This window comes from Leptonychotes weddellii, chromosome 12 (assembly GCF_054177405.1).
Source record: "Leptonychotes weddellii isolate Sample4059 chromosome 12, ASM5417740v2, whole genome shotgun sequence".
In the NCBI taxonomy this organism is placed as follows: Eukaryota; Metazoa; Chordata; class Mammalia; order Carnivora; family Phocidae; genus Leptonychotes; species Leptonychotes weddellii.
The window spans coordinates 24,675,042-24,696,843 of NC_138380.1; the positions used below are offsets into that span (position 1 = coordinate 24,675,042).

The 21,802-nt window shown below is 40.5% G+C and overlaps 1 protein-coding gene across 1 annotated transcript in view; it reads right to left on the bottom strand.

Moving 5' to 3' along the window:
* Positions 1 to 8,099: 8,099 nt before the first annotated feature.
* ASB15 (ankyrin repeat and SOCS box containing 15) overlaps positions 8,100 to 21,802 on the bottom strand; it is a 31,156-nt gene continuing 17,453 nt past the window's right edge. The window contains exons 7-11 of the mRNA XM_006727825.3: positions 18,871 to 19,116; positions 16,780 to 16,951; positions 14,554 to 15,124; positions 13,881 to 14,034; positions 8,100 to 8,368 (exon numbers count right to left, since the gene is read on the bottom strand). Coding sequence (XP_006727888.1) covers positions 8,196 to 8,368; positions 13,881 to 14,034; positions 14,554 to 15,124; positions 16,780 to 16,951; positions 18,871 to 19,116 — 1,316 coding nt within the window. The 3' untranslated portion in view covers positions 8,100 to 8,195. The remainder of the gene's footprint in view (positions 8,369 to 13,880; positions 14,035 to 14,553; positions 15,125 to 16,779; positions 16,952 to 18,870; positions 19,117 to 21,802) is intronic.

Here is a 21,802-nt window from a genome sequence, read left to right on the forward strand (position 1 = left end):
TCTTTAACAAGTTGTTCCTCACTTCTACCCTCCCTCCACGCTTGCCCCCCGCCTTTTAAGGCTTATCTAACCCCTTTCAATGTACAGGTGCAAGATCGCTTTCTGAACTCGATCTAACATATTTTATACTTACACAGAAGGATTTGGGTTTTCAGCATTTCCTACAGACGGTGTGTCACAACGGTGCTGGACAGGTGTAATGACCCCTAAGGAAGTGAAGCTTCCGACTTCCCTGTCTGTCTGCCGGAGCGTCTCAGATTAGCTCCCTGGGGGGAATGTCAGGCAAAGGTCAGGCTTTGTGCAACAACAACCCAACAGGCCACAGGGTTCAGCTGAGAACTGGCAATACACTTATCAAGTCTTCTCTCTGAGGCCTGGCGGCCAAGCAAATCTCTAAGCGATGCCAGCTTACGGTAGTGAGCATGAGTCAAATTTAAAATTATTGGAGCTATTTATAAAAATAATATCTTGCAGTTGTATAACATCTGCAGTTCACAACATGCTTTTGCATACAATGTGCAAGGCAGCCTCATGTACTAATACAGTCTCCGCGGAGTCATTGTGTGTTGCTCCCACTTACCGCGGGTAAGTCAGCCCTTGGTGAAAGAGGTATCATTACTTCTACTTTGTGAAGGACGGAAATGGGTTCTGAGGCTCTGAGAGGTTCCAAAAACTTCTTTAAGCATACCCAGCTAGTAAGAGATAACTGTGGTTATGTATCAGAAGTCCAAGCTGCTTCTCATACTGAGATTTACTCGTGTGTCGTTTCAAAACGTACCGAAATGAAAGACAGATGGGATGAAAGACAGAAATTTTTAATAGAGCATCTGGTCCTTTGCCTTGTGTAGAGTAGGTCCAATTTTCGTTTGTTGAACTAATTCGAACATGTAGAAATGAGTCCCATGCAAGCAGATGGACAGATACACTGATAATGTGAAAACCGTGAAGGCGAAAAACCGATTTCCAGAAAAAATTCCAAAATGAGGACTGAACAGCTGAACTTCATTAGTCAGGTCTTTCATTTTAAGCTGCAGATCATGGGTATGGAATTGCACTTGCAAAGCAAGAGCAGATTTGATATATTTGATATATGTTATATGAAGTTCTAATAAAGGAAATTTTCCTTGGGGTGTCCTGGAAGGTCTGAAGCTTCCACTCATTTCAGGACCTAGTTATTTGTTACCTCGAGTGTTGATATTGCCCTTCTGGACAGATTTGCTCACTGTGGTATCAGAAAGAATGATGTAGATGGAGGGCTGGCTCCCAAGACATGGATCTTTCCCTTGGGATGGCTCCCCTGTCAGGTTCATGACAAGTCCTGCAGGGAAGTGGTATCTTAAAGGGCAGAAAAGCTGACATCCTGCTATGAAGATTGGCTCAAAAGGTAAATTCAGAGTGAGAGTACAGGAATATGGCGACTCGGTGTACCCAAACACGGGACAGTTCCTGCTTGAGAGCTGCTATCTGGCTACTGAGCTTTTTCATTTGAGATTGTATCACATCAAAGGCACTGTCTTTTCCCAGACTCACAGATCCTCACTGACTTTTACCTTCATAGCTCCCCTGTGTTTTTGAGATCTTGAATGATTGCCTTGTCTCATTTTCCCCTGGCCCTCATTTCTGAATGCCACCCCCCCCTTCTGCTTGTTGCCCTTTCCACGGTGTCCCCCGGGAATTGGAGCTGTTTTTCAGGGGTGTTACAAAAGCCCCAACCCACTGGTAACACAATTCCTTGCCAATTCATGCCCTCAATAGAACAGGAAACCTTCATTTTTAGCTCTCCAATTGGTATGTTTCTCTATGTTTTGTAATAGCAATAAGAACAATGACAACAATTAAAAAAAGATGGGAAAGTCGTATTACAATCAGCATGAAATCTCAGAGGTTGGCAGAAAGGCTACATTTGCCTGGGTTGAGGGCCAGTAAGACTGGCTAAGGCGGCAAGCATGGTGCTGCCCTTGAATGCTGTGTCATCTGCTTTTAATGGTCTTATCAGCAGAGCAAAACTAATAAATCATGTGCTGCTAGCACAAGAACCAAGTGCTTCTGAGCCAGATGATTCCATTGTTTAGCTGAGCTACCTCAGTGAGATTGTAGACGTGGCATCACCTGTTGGTGAGAGATATGTGCCTCCTGTTTTTTAAAAGCAATTTATTCAGATTAATTTATATTCTATAAAAGGCACTCACTGTAAGTCTAAAGTTCAATGATTATTTCCAGTAAATTTACCAAGTTGTAAATTTAGAACATTTCCGGTACCCCACAAAGATCCCCTCTGCAGTCAACCTTTGTTCTCACCCCCAACCCCAGGCAACCACGAATCTGTTTTCTGTCTCAGTATATTTGTTTTGTCTGGACATTTTATATACACAGAATCATACAATAGTGTTCTTTTGTGTCTCACTTCTTTCACCTAACCTAATGTTTTTCAGATTCATCCATGTTTGTAGTATGTTGCTAAATAGTATTCCATTGTATAGATGCCCCATGTTATATGTATTCATTCATCAGTTTATGGACATTTAGATTGTTTGCATTTTTTGGCTATTATGAACAATACCCTCCTAATCTGAACTAAAAATGATGGGGTGGTAAGAGCTTGGGATTTGGAGTCAAGAGTTTCAGGTTGAGCTCTAGCTCTGGTATTTACTACCTTAGTTAACTCTAAGATTGTTTTCCTTAGTGCAGATAATTAACGCCTTCCCTGCCCTGCTCTTCCAAGAGTTGTAAGAATCAAGTAAGATGAGATCTGTGGAATGCTTTGTGAGCTGTAAAACACCGAAAAAATGAAAGGCACTGTTACTGAAGTCGTCTTCCGAGAATGTATTAAAATAAATTAGCTGTTTCTCAAGATTCTTTCCACATTCATAGAACAAATGATTAAACTTTTGATCTGTAGGAAATATTTACCTGTTTCCTTCTATAGACTTGGGGGTCTCACCATCTTTTCCTCACTAAAGCCTGTTACTTAGAAAGGCTTTTAATATCATTCCACTTCTCTTAAATTTACTTGCATTCTAAACCTTACTTTTTATTGTCAAACAAAAGGTTGTGTTTCCTGTTGAAGAGAGGGTTTGCAGATATCCTAGAATCCCTGTAGGAAATCGGACTCAGTAAAGTAGAAGGTCAGATTTGATCAGGGAATGCTCCAGTCCACAATTCAATATAGCCTCTTGGGTACTTCTGGTCCCAGTGCAGAGCAGAGCCCTGATGAAAGGTCTGGGAGCAGAGCTGAGCCAGGTTGAGGGCCTTCCCATGAGTCAAACTTAAGCAAATGTTATCATCCTCCAGTCAAAGGGGATTAAAATTGTCACTTCACTGGAACAATATTAAACCAGTTAGGGTAACTAGATCAGGGGTATTCAGACATTCGGGAATGTAGATTGTTGACCACTGAATGTCCTGTCTAGTTACTTGACTTCTACAAAGCATTAAAAACAAATAAACAAACAACTTCCTCTGAGAAGCCAGTGCCGACTTCACTTCAGACAGAAAGAACCAGATACTGTTATCTCACACCCACTCAATCCCAAGGTAAGTATCACTTTTAGCGCCCTCCACACCTTCTACCTTATTCAACACTATGGGCTGCTTCCAAGGAGTTATATCTTAAATCTCATTGGGAGACCTGGGATGGAAGACTTCCAAGGCCAGAGAAATGGCTGTCCCCAGTTTACTGGAATCTCAAGCACAGAATGTGAGTACCCATCAAGTGCCTCAGGTGGCATCCTGAGCCAATCTGATATTAGAACTCAGGCGCTCCAAGTGCCCAGATTCAAATTACTAGACTGTCCCCTTCCAAAAACAGCAAATCCCCAGACATCTCTAGCACTCCCTGAGGTTGCAAAACATGGGCCACTGAGGTCAGATAAGTATTCCTTCCACACATCTTCTCCCCTGAGAAACCTTTCTTTCTGTTTCAACGATTGATGCCCAGGGGTTTCCTAGTAAAAGGAGAGGTGGGGTGTTATGTGCTTGGGACAATCCTCTGCAGTTTTCATTCTGTGAATTTTCTCAAAGTATTTATAGATGACAGTGAGATGTCATATACATCTCTAACATTATTTTTCATATTTTCACATGCAAGCACGACAATTGGCAGACATATCCTAAAGCCAAGGTTCTTGGCTTTTGCAAGTCTGTCACTGATGCTGCCGCTCTGTAGTAATCATGGTGAGAACTCGAGTTTCACACACACTCACTCTAGGTTAGATCTGGTGTTTGTATACTTATGTCATGTCTTGTTCAAAATCAAGCAGCTGATAATTGGTGGAGCCTGGTTCAAACTCAGGTCTGTTTGACGACAAGGTGCATATTTCCACCTCCTGCACTATATGGCACGAAAATACCACACTACAATGCACTCATGTATGTATGTAGAATATATGTGTATATGTCACATAGATGTACTGCGTGTGTGTTGAAAGTATGGACATAGGCATATAGTGTTTCATTTTTGACCCATTAAAAACTTGAAGCAGCTGAGAGTTTTTATATGTCCTACATAATTTCTGACTTGGAAGGTGACTATATACATGAGAATAATGTGACTTGAAACCAAAATTTGGATAGGAATGTGTGGCAAAAGTCAATGACAAGGCTTAAGTGTGTTCTCTGGGTCATAAAAAACTCCATCTTCTTTGTAATTTCCATGCTGTCTGACCCATATGTTCAGATTTTTCAAAAGCCTGCATCAAAGGGAGCGTTACCTATGAAAGTTTGCTGTATGGCATTGCTTAACACACTCCTTCTCCCATCTTTTGCACTGTCATCCTATTGCCTAGAAACATGTCCTGTGACCAACTGAAATGACTGAACCACAGTCTTCAGGAGGCACTTGGTTCCAATGTGCTTATAAAATTATTTTTAGTCAGAAATGTAAATACTCTTTCAAGATTGCCTCCTGAAAAACTAAACAAAACACACTCAAATGAGAGGTCAGAGCTGCTTCTTTGCATGCAGGCTGTCTGTCCGACATAAAATTCCCAGTGACCCAAACAACCATGCACATCTTGGCAGCGTGGGGCGATGTCATCAAAACTCTAGCACATCAATCCCACAGTGGTTCAACGGGCACCACGGTACCATGTTTGGCTTCTCCTACGGCTCAGTGGGGAGAAGCAGCTGTTGTCCTCTCCCGGATAAAGTGACATATTCTGGGAGAGACAGCCCTAATGAGATAATTAGTTCCCTTACCACCCAGCCCACACACAAACAAAAGCACAATTAGGAAACTTCAAAATATAAGAACAAAATATCAAATGCATTTCAGATACAGCGATTGTGTCAGGTTCATAGAAAACATCTCTCTCCTGCTTCACAAGTAACAGAAGACCCACTTGCAAAACCGCTAACATACGCCAGGAACTTGTATCTTTACATTCAAATGTTTCATGAATATATTTACATAAAACACATTAAAGAAAAATGTCACAGCTTTAGTGTAGTAGACTTTATTTACTATATGAAGCAGCTTGAATGTACTTACACAAAACTACATTAAAGAAAGTGTCAATGCTTTGGTTTATTTAATATCTGAAACATCAGAAAGCAGACTTATATCCCAGTATTAGTTTTTATTTACTTAGAGTGCTACTTATAGGTAACAATGTCTTTAGCCACAACTAGAACAATAGAGGAATCATGCAATACTATACACAAAACATTATGGTTATGAATTAAATACATTACAATTTATATAAAAATATATCCTCTAGGGAACACAGGAAGTTTACACTATAGCTCTAATTGCACAGGGTGTTTTTTTTTTTATGCTTATTTATCTTTTAGAGATAACTGAAGCTAAATATAATTTGAAAAATTCACAAACCAATCAGCCATTGGAAAAATACAGTAACTCTAAAGATAAAAATAAATATAAGAAAAACACATTATTAAAATCTAAGAAAACCAAATCTAAATAATTACATGATTAAGGTTACATAGCCAATTCACAGATTCAGAACTATCAATTTACCATGATAGTGATGAGGTCACTGATTATTTTTGTCTGGGTATTATACAAAATGTACTCATTCTTTATATTCAACAAATAATTATTGAACTTTGTGATCTAGGGAATGTGTTCAGCTCTAAGAAAACACTGGAAAACAACAGACATAGATCCTGCCCTTGTAGAGCTTCTAGTCTAGTGGGGCAGGCGGATGAGAACCAGGGTTCCGGTTCAGCCTGAGAAGTGCTGTGCTGGGGCCTCCCCTCCCATGGGAGGGATCATCTAAGCTGAGACCTGGAGGAGAAGGGGTGACAGGGGATGGAAAGAGGATTCCAGGCACAGAGAGAAAGAAATGCAAAGACCCTGAAGTATAAGAGAGCATGGTCTATTGCTACAACAGTGGTTCCCAAAAGACCTCAGATATTTGTTGGGGCAGAATGAAATTTTCACCCATCAATGGGGAAATGAAGACAGTGTGGTAAGTCTTTTCAAACCTAAAGTCATTCAATTTTAATTACTGGGTTTAAGACCGACTGGCTTTCTGGCATTAAGATGGTCCCTCTTTTATAAAATGACAGTGATAGTAGATGATAGATTTTTAAAAAATAGATGACCCTATTTTTGAAATTAGCAAAGCAAAAACTACAGGTGTAGAAAATCTGAAAATCTGGGAATCACTGTTCAAAGAACAGACTTCTAACCGGTGTTTAATATGGTTAAAGGAGAGGGAAAACGGAGAAGTCAAGAGATAAAGCTAAGGAGGAAGGCAGGGATTTGGATAGGGAAGGGCCAGGAAGAACTTTGGACTTTATCCTAAGAGCAATGGGAATGGTTTTAAGCAGGGGAGTCAAACTCTACTTAGATTTGTAAAAGATCACTCTGGGATGTTGTGGGTAGACTGTGTGTTGGATGGAACAAGACAACAGGAAGGGAGGCCAGTTAGGCAGCACTAGAGTGTCCCAGGAAAAAGAAGATAATAGATAGCTAGAATTAGGGCCAAATCAGTAAGACTGAGTAGAAGAAGATGTCTTCAAGGGACAAACTTAACCAGGATTTGGTGATTTGCTGTATTGGGTAAGAAAAATGGGATGGTTAGATCTGACATTCAGGTTTTTTCTTAAGAAACTGAACTGACCATAATTGGGCTTAACTAGTGAGCTAGAGAATGTAGGAAAGGAGCCTCTTTGTGGAGGAAGGTAGTGGGTTCATTTGGGGACATGTTGAGTTTGAGGTACCTTTGTGTTTAAAAGTCCATTAGAGGGGCGCCTGGATGGCTCAGTCGGTTAAGCATCTGCCTTTGGCTCAGGTCGTGATCTCGGGGTCCTGGGATCGAGCCCCACATCGGGCTCTCTGCTCAGTGGAGAGTCTGCTTCTCCCTCTCCCTGTGACTCTCCTCCCTGCTTGTGCTCTCTCTCTCTGTCTCAAATAAATAAATAAAATCTTTAGAAAAAAACCAAAAGTCCATTAGAACACTTGTTTACATAGGATGAGAGAAAGAGTTGAACTTCTGATATAAATTGTCTAGCCAATAGCATACAGTTAGTTATTGAAACCATAGATGTGGATGACATTTCTCCCAGAGAACATAGCATAAGAAGAAAACAGGGCTTAAGACATCCTAACGGGTTGGCAGGAGATAAGCAACACAGAAAGAAGCCAGAGACAAGAGCACTACAGTAGGGGAGGTGAGCCAAGAGAGCAAGGTGTCCTGAAAACAAAGGGACACCATTTCAAGGAGGGAGCAGACAGCAGTGCCAGATGCGCAGGATTCAGCGAAAGGACTAAGAATGCTCATTGAAATTAGCAAGAAGGCAATTATTAAAGACCTTGAGAAAGGCAGTGGAGGGAGCCCAAGCCCGAGGACCGTGTGTGCATCTGCAGGCTGGAAGGAGCTCGGTATGGGTATAAAAGAAAGGAAAGAGCCAGCAACTGGCTGGAGATGGGGGTTTGAGAAAGTGGTTCATTGTTTTATAAATGCAGGAGAGATGGATAATTTGAAGACTTGTTGGAAGTGAAGATAATTATTAGAAATTCACATACAAAATATTGACCAGCTTTAAAAACATCACAATGTAAAGTCTTTAAAGATGTAAAATATGGTATCCTGATAAGAACACACGATCGTTATAAAATTGTTAATGGATTTAAATACACTTAAGGATGTAAAATGATTCCAAGAAATTCTGAATGAACCCCATTTTAAAATATTTTTAAAATCACATTTAAAATATTATCTTTTAAATCACGGCAATTTTAGCTCTTGTCCATAGAGATCATACTCTTTAAATAATATATATCTTTGGATGGTTGGTGGTAGAGAGAGCTTCTTCATTGAGGCTGGCTGGTGGAGTCGCTGGAGTCCCATAAGCCTTCGAATTTTTAACCGACACAAATGCTTTAATGAGCAAGGATTCTCTAAAATGTTGGGAAAAAATAAGCAAAAAATAAAAACAATATTAGTAGATTAACCTGTAAGATACAGACTGTTTTAGAATAACATTAATAGTGTCATTCTGAAAAACAGGTATGTACCCATTAGCAACTAGCGATTTTAAAAGAAATTCAAAGTGTAATTAAGCATCCCAGACCCCTCCTCCAGAATGCAGTCTCCATGAAGACAAGCATTTAGCTTCTTCCAGTGTCAGGAAGAGCCTGGCTCATAGTGGGTGTGCAGCCAGGATATGTTAAATGAATGAATGGAATTGACTTAAGAAAGCAAATGCTCACATCTCCTATTTATGTTTTAGAATTGAGTACTATAGAGTTTTATTTATTTACTTCCTCTCTCGTCTACCAATCTTTCTAATGCATAATTATCCAGGAAACGCGATAGAAATGATTCAATCTTAGGTTTGTTTCAGTGTCTGACACCAAACATTTTATATTAAAAAAAAAAATCTAACGTTACTTAAATATTTGATATTAGTCTTTATTCTCAACTCTTACTTTATCTATATTACAACACTGACATATTATCCCAGCAGTATGAGCTAGTGAAAAACTGCTTGGCACTTTGTAACCACTCAATAATATGAAGTATCACTCAATTCAGTAATAAAACACATCACATTTCCATTGCCTTTGTGATTATAAACAAATTATCTTCTTAAAAAATTAGAACAATGGGGTGCCTGGGTGGCTCAGTCATTAAGCGTCTGCCTTCGGCTCAGGTCATGATCCCAGGGTCCTGGGATCGAGTCCCACATCAGGCTCCCTGCTCTGCAGGAAGCCTGCTTCTCCCTCTCCCACTCCCCCTGCTTGTGTTCCCTCTCTCGCTAACTCTCTCTCTGTCAAATAAATAAAATCTTAAAAAAAACAATGTTTTTCAAAAACTATGGAGGCAAAATTATTGTTACTGAAATAGGCAAAATAAGCCCATCTTTTTAAAAAAATTACATTTTATTTTCTTCTTTAACAAATATATGGCCTTACATATGTCTGGACGAATCCTGACATCCAGTGGTTAATCACACTCACAGCATTCAACTGACTTCCACTCCAGTTGCATTAATGGATGACTGAAACAATATCACAACTTCCTGGTCTTCTTCTTCCTTAGATCGCCTTTCTACAGTTATCAGAATTGGTTATTCTTTTGTAATAAAAACACATGGACAATTGATTACCAGTTAGAAGCAAACTCTGTTCTGCCTATGACAGGAAGCACAGTGCTGTTGGAGAGAGTGGTTTGAAGTAAGATAGACAAGGGTTCACATCTTTGCTTTGTTGTTTTCTAGGTCTGTAACTTTGGGTAATTTGCGTATTTAAGACTTCTGGGTTGTTGTTTTTTTTTTTTTCCTCTTATAATCTCCAAAATGTTTTAACCTTTTTATTGCAAAATAAAATATAAAGTAACGGGGCGCCTGGGTGGCTCAGTCGTTAAGCGTCTGCCTTCGCTCAGGTCATGATCCCAGGATTCTGGGATCGAGTCCCGCATCGGGCTCCCTGCTCGGCGGGAAGCCTGCTTCTCCCTCTCCCACTCCCCCTGCTTATGTACCCTCTCTCGCTGTGTCTCTCTCTGTCAAATAAATAAATAAAATCTTTAAAAATATATATATAAAGTAACTACATACATGCATAGCTTCATGAATTATTATTAGTGATTATGAGATGAAGACCTTTAATCACCTGCCAGGCCATGAATAGAAGAATTTCCCCAGTCATCCAAGAATTCCCTCCATAATCCATTGCAATCTTCATTCCTTCCTCCCCTATAAGTTACCACTATTCGGACTTTTATGGTCATATCTATTTTTTATTTATTTTTTTAAGATTTTGTTTTTTTAAAAGTGATCTCTACACCCAATACGGGGCTCAAACTTACAACCCCAGATCGAGAGTTGCATGCTCTACTGACTGAGCCAGGCCAGCACCCCAGGTAATCACTTCCTTTAGAACTCCAACATCTAAGTGTTCTACCCCTATGCGATTGTATTGACAATATTTTTTTTAAAAAATCTGTTAGGACCTTTAAGTCTCTTAATCCACAGGTTCTTTTCTCCATCCCTTTCTCTTTCCTTCAATTCATCTTTGAAGAACCAAAAAGCCCTGCATTTTCCCACAGCCTAAATTTTGCTGATTGATTGCCTTTTCATGGTGTAGCTCCATGTTTCACTGCCATTTCTATTTCTCACAAATTGATGGCTGGATCCAGAGACTTGAGCAGACTCAGGTTTGATCTCTTTGGCAAAACTATAGCTGGTGCTGTGTTCTTTCATCAGGGGCCACATAATGAGATATTAGGAGCAGCTGATGCTCAATGATTATGTCCATTAGTTGACTGGGGGCTGCAAAGTGGTGACATCTCTTTCTTTTTCATTTATTATTTGGAATACTTTTATAAAGAGACGTCTTTGCTCATCTACTCTTTGGTTACTAGTGGCACAAATCATACAGGTAAGGCAGAATAAAGGCTCAAATCTTTTCCTTTATCAATTTTCAAGATAATGAATTGATTTTCTTATTCTCTAGAGCAGACTGATTTTTTAAATATCATATTTAAGCATATTTAGTTGGTTTCAATTCACTAAAATAATTACCCTTTGGAAGCTGAATTGTCCCATCTTTGGCCAGTAGGAGCTTCTTCAAGTTGGCTCCTAAATTCTATTGGCATGCTCTGGTAGACAGTTTCTTTGCAATGTAGAATGACAGATATTCCAGGCTCATCTTGCACATTCCTTCCTGAGACCTGAAATCAGGCTTTCTTTTTTTTTTTCTAGGAAATGGTCATTGAAGACCACAGTCTGGGGATGTTCATCGCTGCTCAGTTTGCCATTATTTCTAAGACTTTACTGTAGACAGACAGACATACCCAGGTAAAATAGCTTGAGTTCATATTGATATTTCCAATTCAAGTTCAGGACTACAAGATTTTTCTTTAACCTATTACATCTGTATTTCCTTTCTTCCACACTGACAATCCTTTGTATTCTCAAGGATACAAAGAATAATAGAGTTAGAATATCCCACAATCACTCACTTACTGAATGCCTCTCATTCTCAGATAACAATATTAATATGATGCCACCACCATATAATTTGGTATCTTTAAAAAATGTTTTTGTGTGTGCTCTCCCCATTTTAAAATATTTGTGTCATATGCACATTATCTGACCATGCAACCCTACATATGGTATCTCCTCCCTTTTAGCTCACACTTGGTCTTGGTCTTCTGTCTAATGCTCAGTACTAGTCCTTATGTCATTACTTCTCCAGTTATTTTGGTTTGTCTGAAGCTCATTTTCTAGTGGATTCTTCAGAAGGCAATCAGAGAAACAATATTGTCTGAGGGAATCTGATTTTTTCCCTCATAAGTCAGTTGTTCTTTTTGCCTACATGATCAAAGGACATATTAATTTGTAATTTGTAGCTTTGCCTTTTCTTTTATCACAGATTTTTTTTGTAATACAGGTTTTTGTATTTGTTTTGTTTCCTCAATTTGGTTTTCCTTTTTAAGGAATCCTGTTGTTCATTTCTTCACTCTTTATTGCCTGTCTTCAATGTCTGGCACTGTCTTTCAAATCCTTTGATCCGGGGCGCCTGGGTGGCTCAGTTGGTTAAGCGACTGCCTTCAGCTCAGGTCATGATCCTGGAGTCCCAGGATCGAGTCCCGCATCGGGCTCCCTGCTCGGCAGGGAGTCTGCTTCTCCCTCTGACCCTCCCCCCTCTCATGCTCTCTCTCTCTCTCATTCTCTCTCTCAAATAAATAAATAAAAAAAAATCCTTTGATCTATTCCTTCATTTCTATTTTATTTAAACGTTTTTCTTCCATTTCAGCTTCTGTTTCTCTGAAGATATTATCTATTGCATTATTAGTTCTTGCTTTCATTCTAGTTCAGTCTTTAAATTTGAAATTATTTTTTTCTTTTTATTTCTAATTCTTCCCTCAGTTCTGTTACCTCATTTCTGAATCTTTGTAATTCTGAACTTGTATTTTTTCATATCTTGGATCATCTTCCTTATGCCGTTTAGCTTGTTTTGAAATGAAATTTTTAGTTTTCATCTGTTCTAAGGATATGCTTTTCTGGTGTGCTTTCTGGTCTGTGGGGATGTTATTCTGTTTCTCTTTCTTTATTTTCTTATTATAAATTTATATGAGACTTGACTGTGATAATTTTCTGTTGCTCATTTTGATGTGACGTTAGTTGTCCTGAAGTTTTAGAAGGATACTTGGTCCAAGACAGCTCTTTTGACTTTACAGAACTCCCTATTCTGTTATCTTCTAGTAATGATCCAAAATAGTGGCTTGCTGCCTGAAATTGCCTTGTTCTCTTTGCTGCCTCTCCTTTTATGTGGACTTTCTCATGACTCTGTCCTATGGTTTCGATTTTATTCCCATTGCGGGCCGTGGCTCAGAAAGGGAGCCTTGACAGGTCAGCTTCAAGATTTTATAGGGTCCAGGGGCTCCTGGCTGGCTCAGTCAGTAGAGCACGCAACTCTTGATCTTGGGATGATCGTAAGTTCAAGCACCATGTTGGGCATAAAGCTTACTTAATAAAAAAATAAAATAAAGATTGGTTCCCAAACATTAGTGAGCTTCAGAATCACTTAACATCTTAAAAAAAAAAAAAAGAAGAAGAATTTATAGGGCCCAGATTGTTTTGTAATTGCCTTCAGCCTTAGTTTTGTATTTATAGTATGAATCACTTTTATGACTATAACTGAACTTTAAACTAGAGAATAGAAAATGGCCTGCCTATAAGACAAACTTTTGTTAAGAATTTGTCAATAAACACCTGATAGAGAGCATATCAAAAAGGATAACTCTAATTCATTCCATTCACTCATTTACTCAGTGTTTATTATTTACTACTCACTAGGTATCATGAAAAGCCTTGAGAATACAAAAATAAAATAGATGCCTGTTCACATGGAGACTACAGTCCAGGTATCTTAGGGTATTATAAGAGTAACCTTTTAAAAAATGAATTCTAGGGGCGCCTGGGTGGCTCAGTCGTTAAGCGTCTGCCTTCGGCTCAGGTCATGATCTCAGGGTCCTGGGATCAAGCCCCGCATCGGGCTCCCTGCTCGGCGGGAGGCCTGCTTCTCCCTCCCCCACTCCCCCTGCTTGTGTTCCCTCTCTCGCTGTGTCTCTCTCTGTCAAATAAATAAATAAAATCTTTAAAATAAATAAATAAATAAATAAATAAATAAATAAATAAAATAAAAATAAAAAATGAATTCTAGCCAAAATGTTAATATAGTTTTAGTAGTACTCATTACACAATTAAAGAGTTGGAAAGTATCAAGAAAAGCAAAAAATTAGCATCTTATATCAGAGGAAGTACTAAGGATGATTTAAAAACCCAGATAATTATGAAAATGAAGTAGCACTGAAAAAGTAACAATGATGACATTGAGAGACTTCACCTATATACATTCTTCAGGAAAAAAATTCAAAGGCAAAACCTTTTTTTTTTTTTTTTACCTAGTATTTGACGGATTTCTGGCCATTCTCTCTGTACTTCTAATGCAGACTTCAGCTTAGCACACAGAGGAATATAATCCATGTAATCGATTAACACACGAATAACGCTGCCTACCAAGTGTTTCATCCAAGGAACTGTAATAAACTCACAGAACTGAGAGAATTGATAAAATTTAATTTAGTAATACATTTATTATACTATGTACATAAGCACTCAATTTTGTTATGAAAAATTACTGTCTTTGTCTTTTTACAGAAAATAAAGTACCCTCCTTGTAATGAACGAAAAAGAAAAATAAATTGCTTGTATCTGTGAAACTATGAGCCCTGAAGCTATATGCAGGACTCTGCTGTTATTGCAGTCAACATAACCTGGAAGAATCGTGTTTCTTTCCATGATTCTTCTTTCCATGTTTCCATACCCAATATTCCACCAAAGAAGCATAAATTATTAATTGCATACATTTTCACATGCTTCCACGTTCAGTTTCCAGGTCAAGAAAAAGAAGAAATCTTGTTTGCCTGGTTTTATGCTTATATCCCCATATTATTGCCAACCCAAATTCAAGAATAAGAAAAATATGAGAGTTGATTTTTCTTTTCTTGTAACGTCCCTAAATGAGCAAATGTTAGGATGCTGACCCAACAGGAAGAAGAAAAGGATGTAACTCACCGGGTTATCTTTTATTACACAAGATGTCCACCCCGGTAGTACCTCTTCTTCTATCTCTGACCACACAAATGAATTTCCAAAGATGTTCCCATGCATGCACTCAAAGCACATCTCCACTTGGTAGCCATTATTCAGCAACAGGCGCAGCATCACCTCGTCATTTAGGGCATATTGAATGGCACTGGGGAAACGCGTGTCATTCACGTGCATAAAATAACAATTGACATTAGCTCCGTGGGAGAGAAGCAGCCGGACAATTTCATGGTTATTGGCCCTCACTGCCACAAGCAGACAGTTGAGGGGGTCTAGGTTTGGGTCTGCACCTGCAGCCAGGAGGACTTCTGTGCACTGGATGTCATTGTTAGAAACGGCAAAATACAGCGCCGTCTTCCGTTCGTCATCATAGCTCCCAGAAATGTGGTCCGCGAGCGGGGCGTTGACATCAAAGCCACTTTCAATGAGCAGTTGGAGGCACTGCACGTTTTGTCCATCTGCTGCGGAGTGGACTGGTGTTAGCCCGCTTTTCTGGATTGCATTTTTGGATGTTACTGGGATAAGATACTTCAGCGCACTAAAAAAAAAAAAAAAAAGTCAATACCCTCATGGCCTGAAGAAAATGAAGAATTTAAATAAACCAGCTTCCTCACTAGACAAGTGAATGCAGGTTGTTTACTTTCTTTTATTTTCTCTAGATAACCTCGTACAAAAACATGTAATATTTAACCTTTGTCCATTGGCTGACTACTTAGTTTAGTATAATCTAGTTTTGTTTTTAGTTTCCCATTCTAAATATTCCCGGGGAACATGCTGGAGGTCCTATATTTGGTCCTAGAATTGTGGTTCCTCAGGAACCCTCCCCGTCTTCCAGTCCTTTTCGGAACAACATGATACTTATAAACAACCAAAGCTATTTAGTGGAAAAAATATAAAAGAAAGATAGGAGCATCTGATGCCATAGAAGAATGCTTCATAATCTTGACCATGAGAATCATGGAGTCACAGGAAGTGACCTTGGACATTGCTCAATCCAACCCCTCATTTAACAGAGGGGCAACAGGAAGTCTGGAGGGGTGAAGTGACTTGTCCAAGGTCACACAGTTGGATGTGGAGCAAGGACGAGGGTTTAGGCCTTTTGAATTCTCATTCCTCACTTCTCTTTCACTGCTTCCTGAGTAGTCTATGTTTCAGGAGTGGCCACGCACGTCCTGCCTGCTTCCATAAACTTGCAATTGAATTACCAGCCACAAAAAAGAGTATTATTCCATCAATCTTTATCAGTCCAATGGGGATAACTAACCACAGCTTATGTTTCTAAGAACCTGTGATAAACAGTTGTGAATTTCACACTTGACCGAATAACTAGACACACATGAGAGCCACAGGCAAGGAAAACTTGATCTCTTGTGCCTAATTCAGAGCTACCATGTGTGAATTTATGAACGCTGGGAGTAAATCCAGGTAAACTTTAACAACATGTCACTTAGCGTCAATTATGTGTCATTGGCCACTTAGCGTCAATTATGTGTCATTGGCCACTTAGCCAATGTGGCCACTGCAAATGATAAAGCCTAATGATTTCAAAGTTTTTAAACTTATAAAATATATTTAATTGCCTAAAGCTGTCCTCTTATGGTGGGTAGCTTAATATAGTGATTATAGACTTCAACTGATGCGTTGATTGTGGCACATATTGTGATTTAAAAATCTATCCAACTTTTTTTTTTTTTTGAATAAAGAAACCTGAACTTATAACGAAACTTTTCTAGTCAAGGATAAATTTGACATCATATCATAATATCTGTAGGTATTAGTAAAAATGGGAGTAATACTGGTAATACTGTCACAAGATCCTTTGCCAAAGGCAAAAGTTTTAGAAACCCTGTAGCCTGTTGTTAAACACATTGAAAAACAAAACAAAACAGAAAGGCGTATTTGGGTGGCTTGTGAAGAATGTTCAGTTGTAACTTACTTTTTTCTGAAAGAAAAATTTTTTATTATAAAAGTAGTATAAGGAATGTTCCCTGGACCAGGGCAGTTAGGAATAACACATGAAATTTCATGAGGTAGGTGAAAATAAAAAGAAAGGGAAACAATCAAACCAATATTTATACTGTCTTTTTCTTTTCAGATTTTGGGAAGTTTTATATAGATAGACTTGAGACTATATACAATTTTGTATTTTTCAACTGAAAATCAACTGAAATCATCTTACGGTTTATTACTCACAGGTAGTGTCCCTCGTAGGCAGCTCGGTGTATTGGAAGATGGCCTGCTCTGTTGGGTACATTTCCACTTCCTCCATATTCCAGCAGGAGGGAAATGCAGTCGGGATTGCCCCCTCCTGCTGCCTCGAACAACACTGACGCCCCATCATCCGCCAGAGCAAACACATCACCACCTGGCGATATAAAACATATGTCATAGCGATAACTGGAGTTATCATGAAATTGTCAAGATAGTCCCCTTAAAAATAACCTGTTGTTTTCGTTTCTGGCTAGGACTTAAAAATATAGGATTAAGGACATCTGTGTTCTCGGTATTTTCAATAAACAATTATGCGTGCATGTTTTGTTTTATTAGCGAATCTTCGCATCACAACAATGTCTGAGAAATCAACAAGTCAGTTTACACTGTAGACAAATGCTCCCAGGGAAAGGGGTAGTTAGCTTTTCAAATTTTTTTTTTAAAGATTTTATTTATTTATTTGACAGAGAGAGAGTTCGAGAGAGGGAATGCAAGCAGGGGGAGTAGGAGAGGGAGAAGCAGACTCCCCACTGAACAGGGAGCCGGACATGTGGCTCGATCCCAGGACCTGAGCCGAAGGCAAACGCTTAACCTACTGAGCCACCCAGGTGCCCCAGCTTTTCAAATTAAAAGACAATGTTAACCCTCTCTTTCGTTTCAACAACTGCCCTCTAGGTGCTGTGTGTGACCCAGCAGAAGGTCCTAAAATGAATAGATACGACTACCTGAAGCAGCTCAGAGGGGAAATGAAACAAAGTATCAAAGAACACAAACCGTGTGACATTCATGTGACATCAAGACTAAGTAGGAGTCATGATGTAGAAGGAGGTCTGTGTTTGAATTCTGGCTCTGCCGCGACTGGGAGAGCCCGGGCAAGCTACTTTTACGAATATCCATCTCCTCGTCTGTAAACTAGAGTGATGCTGCTTATTTCATAGGGCTCAGATGACAATTAAATGGGGTTGCATGGTGGGGGACTGCCAAAATGTTAGTCTTTTCTCCACAGAGGATCCTTGAGGGATCATGTGGTGCTAGCCTTTATTTACACATGGGGAAACTGAGGACCGGAAGTTGTAACAAGGCTAGGGTTGGACCGCAAGGAGGTGGTAGAAGCCAATTGAAGAATTTGGCCTCTTAATTCTCGATTCAGCCCTTGGAGGGCTCAAAGGAGGGCAAGGTCACAACCTGTTGGGAGAATCAAGAAAGGCTTTAGGGGGGAGGTGTCTCAAGAGAGTGAGTTATGTCGGCGAATATTCCAGATGAGGGGAAGGGCCTGGCGCAAGCGCAGACAGAGGGAATGCGGGTATACTCCAGAATCCTGCTGGGGTCGTGCAGCCGGGGTACAGGACACATGTTGAGAGTAGTGAGGGACAGACCCGGCAGAACAATTCGGGATGATGCAGTGGGGCCCTGCGCGTGACTCAGAGGCAGTGGGGAGCTGCTGAGCGTTTTCCGAGTACACCGTTGGAGCCCCTGCAGCTGTCCTTCGGGGAGAACAGCCGAGTTGCAGCACGTCCTCTGGATTCTCTGACGGGGAGCCCGGCAGCCCGGAAACGGGCCGAACGGTTAGGAAACAACTGCCCTGGTCCAGGGAAGACATGAGGAGCCCGCCCGGGATGCAAACCAACGGGGCTGTCCCGGTGCCAACAGGTGGGAGAGACCCCGCGGGACTCGGCGGTTGACTGGATTTGGAAAGGAAGGCGATGGAGGGCGTAGAAGTCAGTCTAGGCCTTCCGTCTTGGTTGAGAGCGATTATGTTGTCAAAAGTGTGAAAGAAGAGAAGTCCGCTTCGAGAAGCTAACTAAGCGTGAGGCCCTGGCGAGCCGTGTGTGCGAGGCCGGGCCGCCGCTAGAGGGAGCAGCCGGGGCCGACCGTGCAGACGTGCAGGCCGTGACGTAGAGGGTGTCCCTGAGTCGCGGACGAGGGGGCTTTCAAGGGGGCTCCGGGGGAGCCGGGTACAAAAGCCTGATGCCCAGTTACACGCGGGAGAGGAAGGGGAGCCAAGGAGGGCTGGAGAACAGGAAAGGGAGAGACGGGAGAATCATCCAGAACGTGCGATTCCTTTGCACGTACCTCTGTGGATGAGGTGTTCCAGCACATCGCAGTGACCGTGCTCGGCAGCAACACCGAGCGGTGTGACGCCAAATCCGTCTCTCAGGTGCACGTCGCCTCCGTGGGTCAGCAGCAGGGTTATGATGTCGTTGCGGCCCTGTTTGGCCGCTTCGTGCATTGCCGACCATCGCTTGACGCAGGGCTGGTCAAGGTTGGTGTTGTGTTTAAGCAGAGTGAACACCATGTCATAGGAGCCGTTTTTCACAGCTGGAAGGTGATTTTAAAAAAGAATATCAACGTAGGCATATGAACCTGGATCCTTCAGATGGTATGAAACGAATTACGACATTTATTATGAAAATAGATACTTACTATTCCCTTTTCTTCTACAGGAGGATATTGTAGTTTTCATTCCCCTCTATTTCTCATACCCAAGATGATGTTGCCTTCTCTTTAAGACCCTGGCCTGAGGCAGGGTAAGAGATTCATGGAATACAGGGCTCTTCCCTATAATAGGATGTTGTGTATACTCTTTCTAAACTTTAGAAAATGAAAGTAAATGAAATGAAAATAGCCTCCACTATTGGGTTGTAAAAATTAAATAATGTATGGAAATGCTTAGTGTATACTAGGAGCTCAATAAATTATAACCGTTATTAATCTAATTTCATCACTTCTAGGATCCTGGGGCTACATGTGTAAATAATGTTCATCAAGCCCTCTCCCCACCCCCAGGAAAGATTTTTTTGTTTTCCTCCACCAAACAAAGCATCGAGTATTAAATGAACTTCTCTTTTCTGTGATCTTAATGGGAGGTTAGCAATGAGAATGTTTTTAGGGTTTTTTTTTAAGATTTTAAAAATTTATTTATTTGGCAGAGAGACACAGAGAGGGAACACAAGCAGGGGGAGAGGGAGAAGCAGGCTTCCCGCAGAGCAGGGAGCCCGATGCGGGGCTGGATCCCAGGACCCTGGGATCATGACCTGAGCCGAAGGCAGATGCTTAATGACTGAGCCACCCAGGCGCCCCTGTTTTTAGGTTTTTTGGAGAGAAAAAGAGTGCACGAGCAGGGGGAGACTCCTAAGCAGGCCCCATGCCCAGTGCAGAACCCCACTCGGGGCTCAATCTCATGACCCTGAGATCATGACCTGAGCCGAAATCAAGAATCGGTAGCTTAACCAACTGAGCTCCCTAGGCACCCCAGCAATGAAAATGTTTAGAATCTGGGTAGGTCTGCTGTTGTAAACAGGTGAAGTATATGACAGATAATGTACTACAATGTAAGAGATCCACTAGATCAGAGGTCTCTCTCCCCCTCTGCTGTTTCTAATAGATAAAATTACAGTTAAAAGCACCCCCTTCCCCTGACTTTGAGTTATTAAGAGATTGTCCCAGTTTAGATATGAATAATTCTGGAAGATGTAATGTCTTTTTCTCTTACCAGTAGTAAAATCTTTTTTTTTTTTTAAGATTTATTTATTTGAGAGAGAGAGAGAGAGAGAGTGCACGCACGCACGTGCACGAGTCAGCAGTGAGGGGAGGGTCAGAGGGAGAGGCTCTTCAAGCAGACTCCCCGCTGATGCAGGGCTCAGTCTCACGAACCTGAGATGAGGAATGACCTGAACCGAAACCAAGAGTCAGACGCTCAACCGACTGAGCCACCCAGGCGTCCCGGTAAGTAAAATCTTAGTAAGAAACAGAAGGACGAGGGCTACTTCCTGCTAATGGAGGTAAATATAGTTTCATTCATTCATTCACTCATTCATGCACTCTGGCTGTATGAAAGGCGCTGTCTTACACTATGCACAACAGGAAAAAGGCAGACTTAGTTCTCACTCATGGAATCTATAGTCTAGGGAAGAAGCCTATAATGTCTTCTCTTTGAAGAGAGACTCAGAGGCCAGGTCTTTGCTGGGAAGGCAGGAGAAGATGCAGGGCCACATAGAACATCCTGGGGAGCAGAAGGCAGAATACAGAAAGCATTAAAGTCCAAGGCGAGGGAAAGGGCTTCCACAGGAGGACGAAGACAAACTCTGCCTACTTCATTTGGAGGCAGGCAAGCCATCACTGTGGTGAGATTTCAGTTTTTCTCTTGCTCACTAAGTAGTCTGTTGACAAATGCCTTCCTCTGAATGGCCCACCGGCCACTGGCAGCTCTAATTATAGTGAATGACCTCATCCTAGCTGGTGTCATTGCAGAGAAAAACATCAATAAGTGAAATGAACTAAGAGATACGTGTCCTCATTTATCTTCTTGCTCCTATTGCATTTTTTTCTAGAAAAAAATGTATTAAAATAATGAATCTCTTCCATCATGATCTATTTTCCTTTTGTCTGACTCAGAAAACATGTTGATTAGAGGTATTAGTCTTTCTTCATGAAAATAATATCACATATAAGCCACAACTTAAAATAAGTTTAAAAATAAAACCTTACATGCAATTTAACTGCTTTGGAACTAAGAATATATTTATTTCCTATAGAAATAATAATGCAAATCATGGGGAATCCCTCCCAACCTAACCTGTGAAGACATTCTTAATCAATAAATGTCTGAAATAATGAAAACTAATAAGGCACAGATACAGTATTTGTGTAACATAACTAAGTAAAATAAAACTTAAATAACTTACATAGTAAAAATAAATATATATCTACATATCTTCAACAATAACACTTAAAAAGAAAACCAAACGTCAGTTGAAGAGTTAGGGAATTAGAGACTTTTCATAGGTTATAGGCACTTTTGAACACTTTATAGTTTGCTGGCACATTTCCTTTCAATTTCTGTAATTTTTTTTCATTTTCTGGATATATGTGTTTTGCTCATGTAATTGTCTTATTATCAGCACTGATTTATCTTGTGACTCATAAGACATGCAAGGATAATCCTGAACTGGAGAAAGGTGACACCAACTTTGGAGGGTGGGCAGAGAGGGAGTCTGAGTGCAAA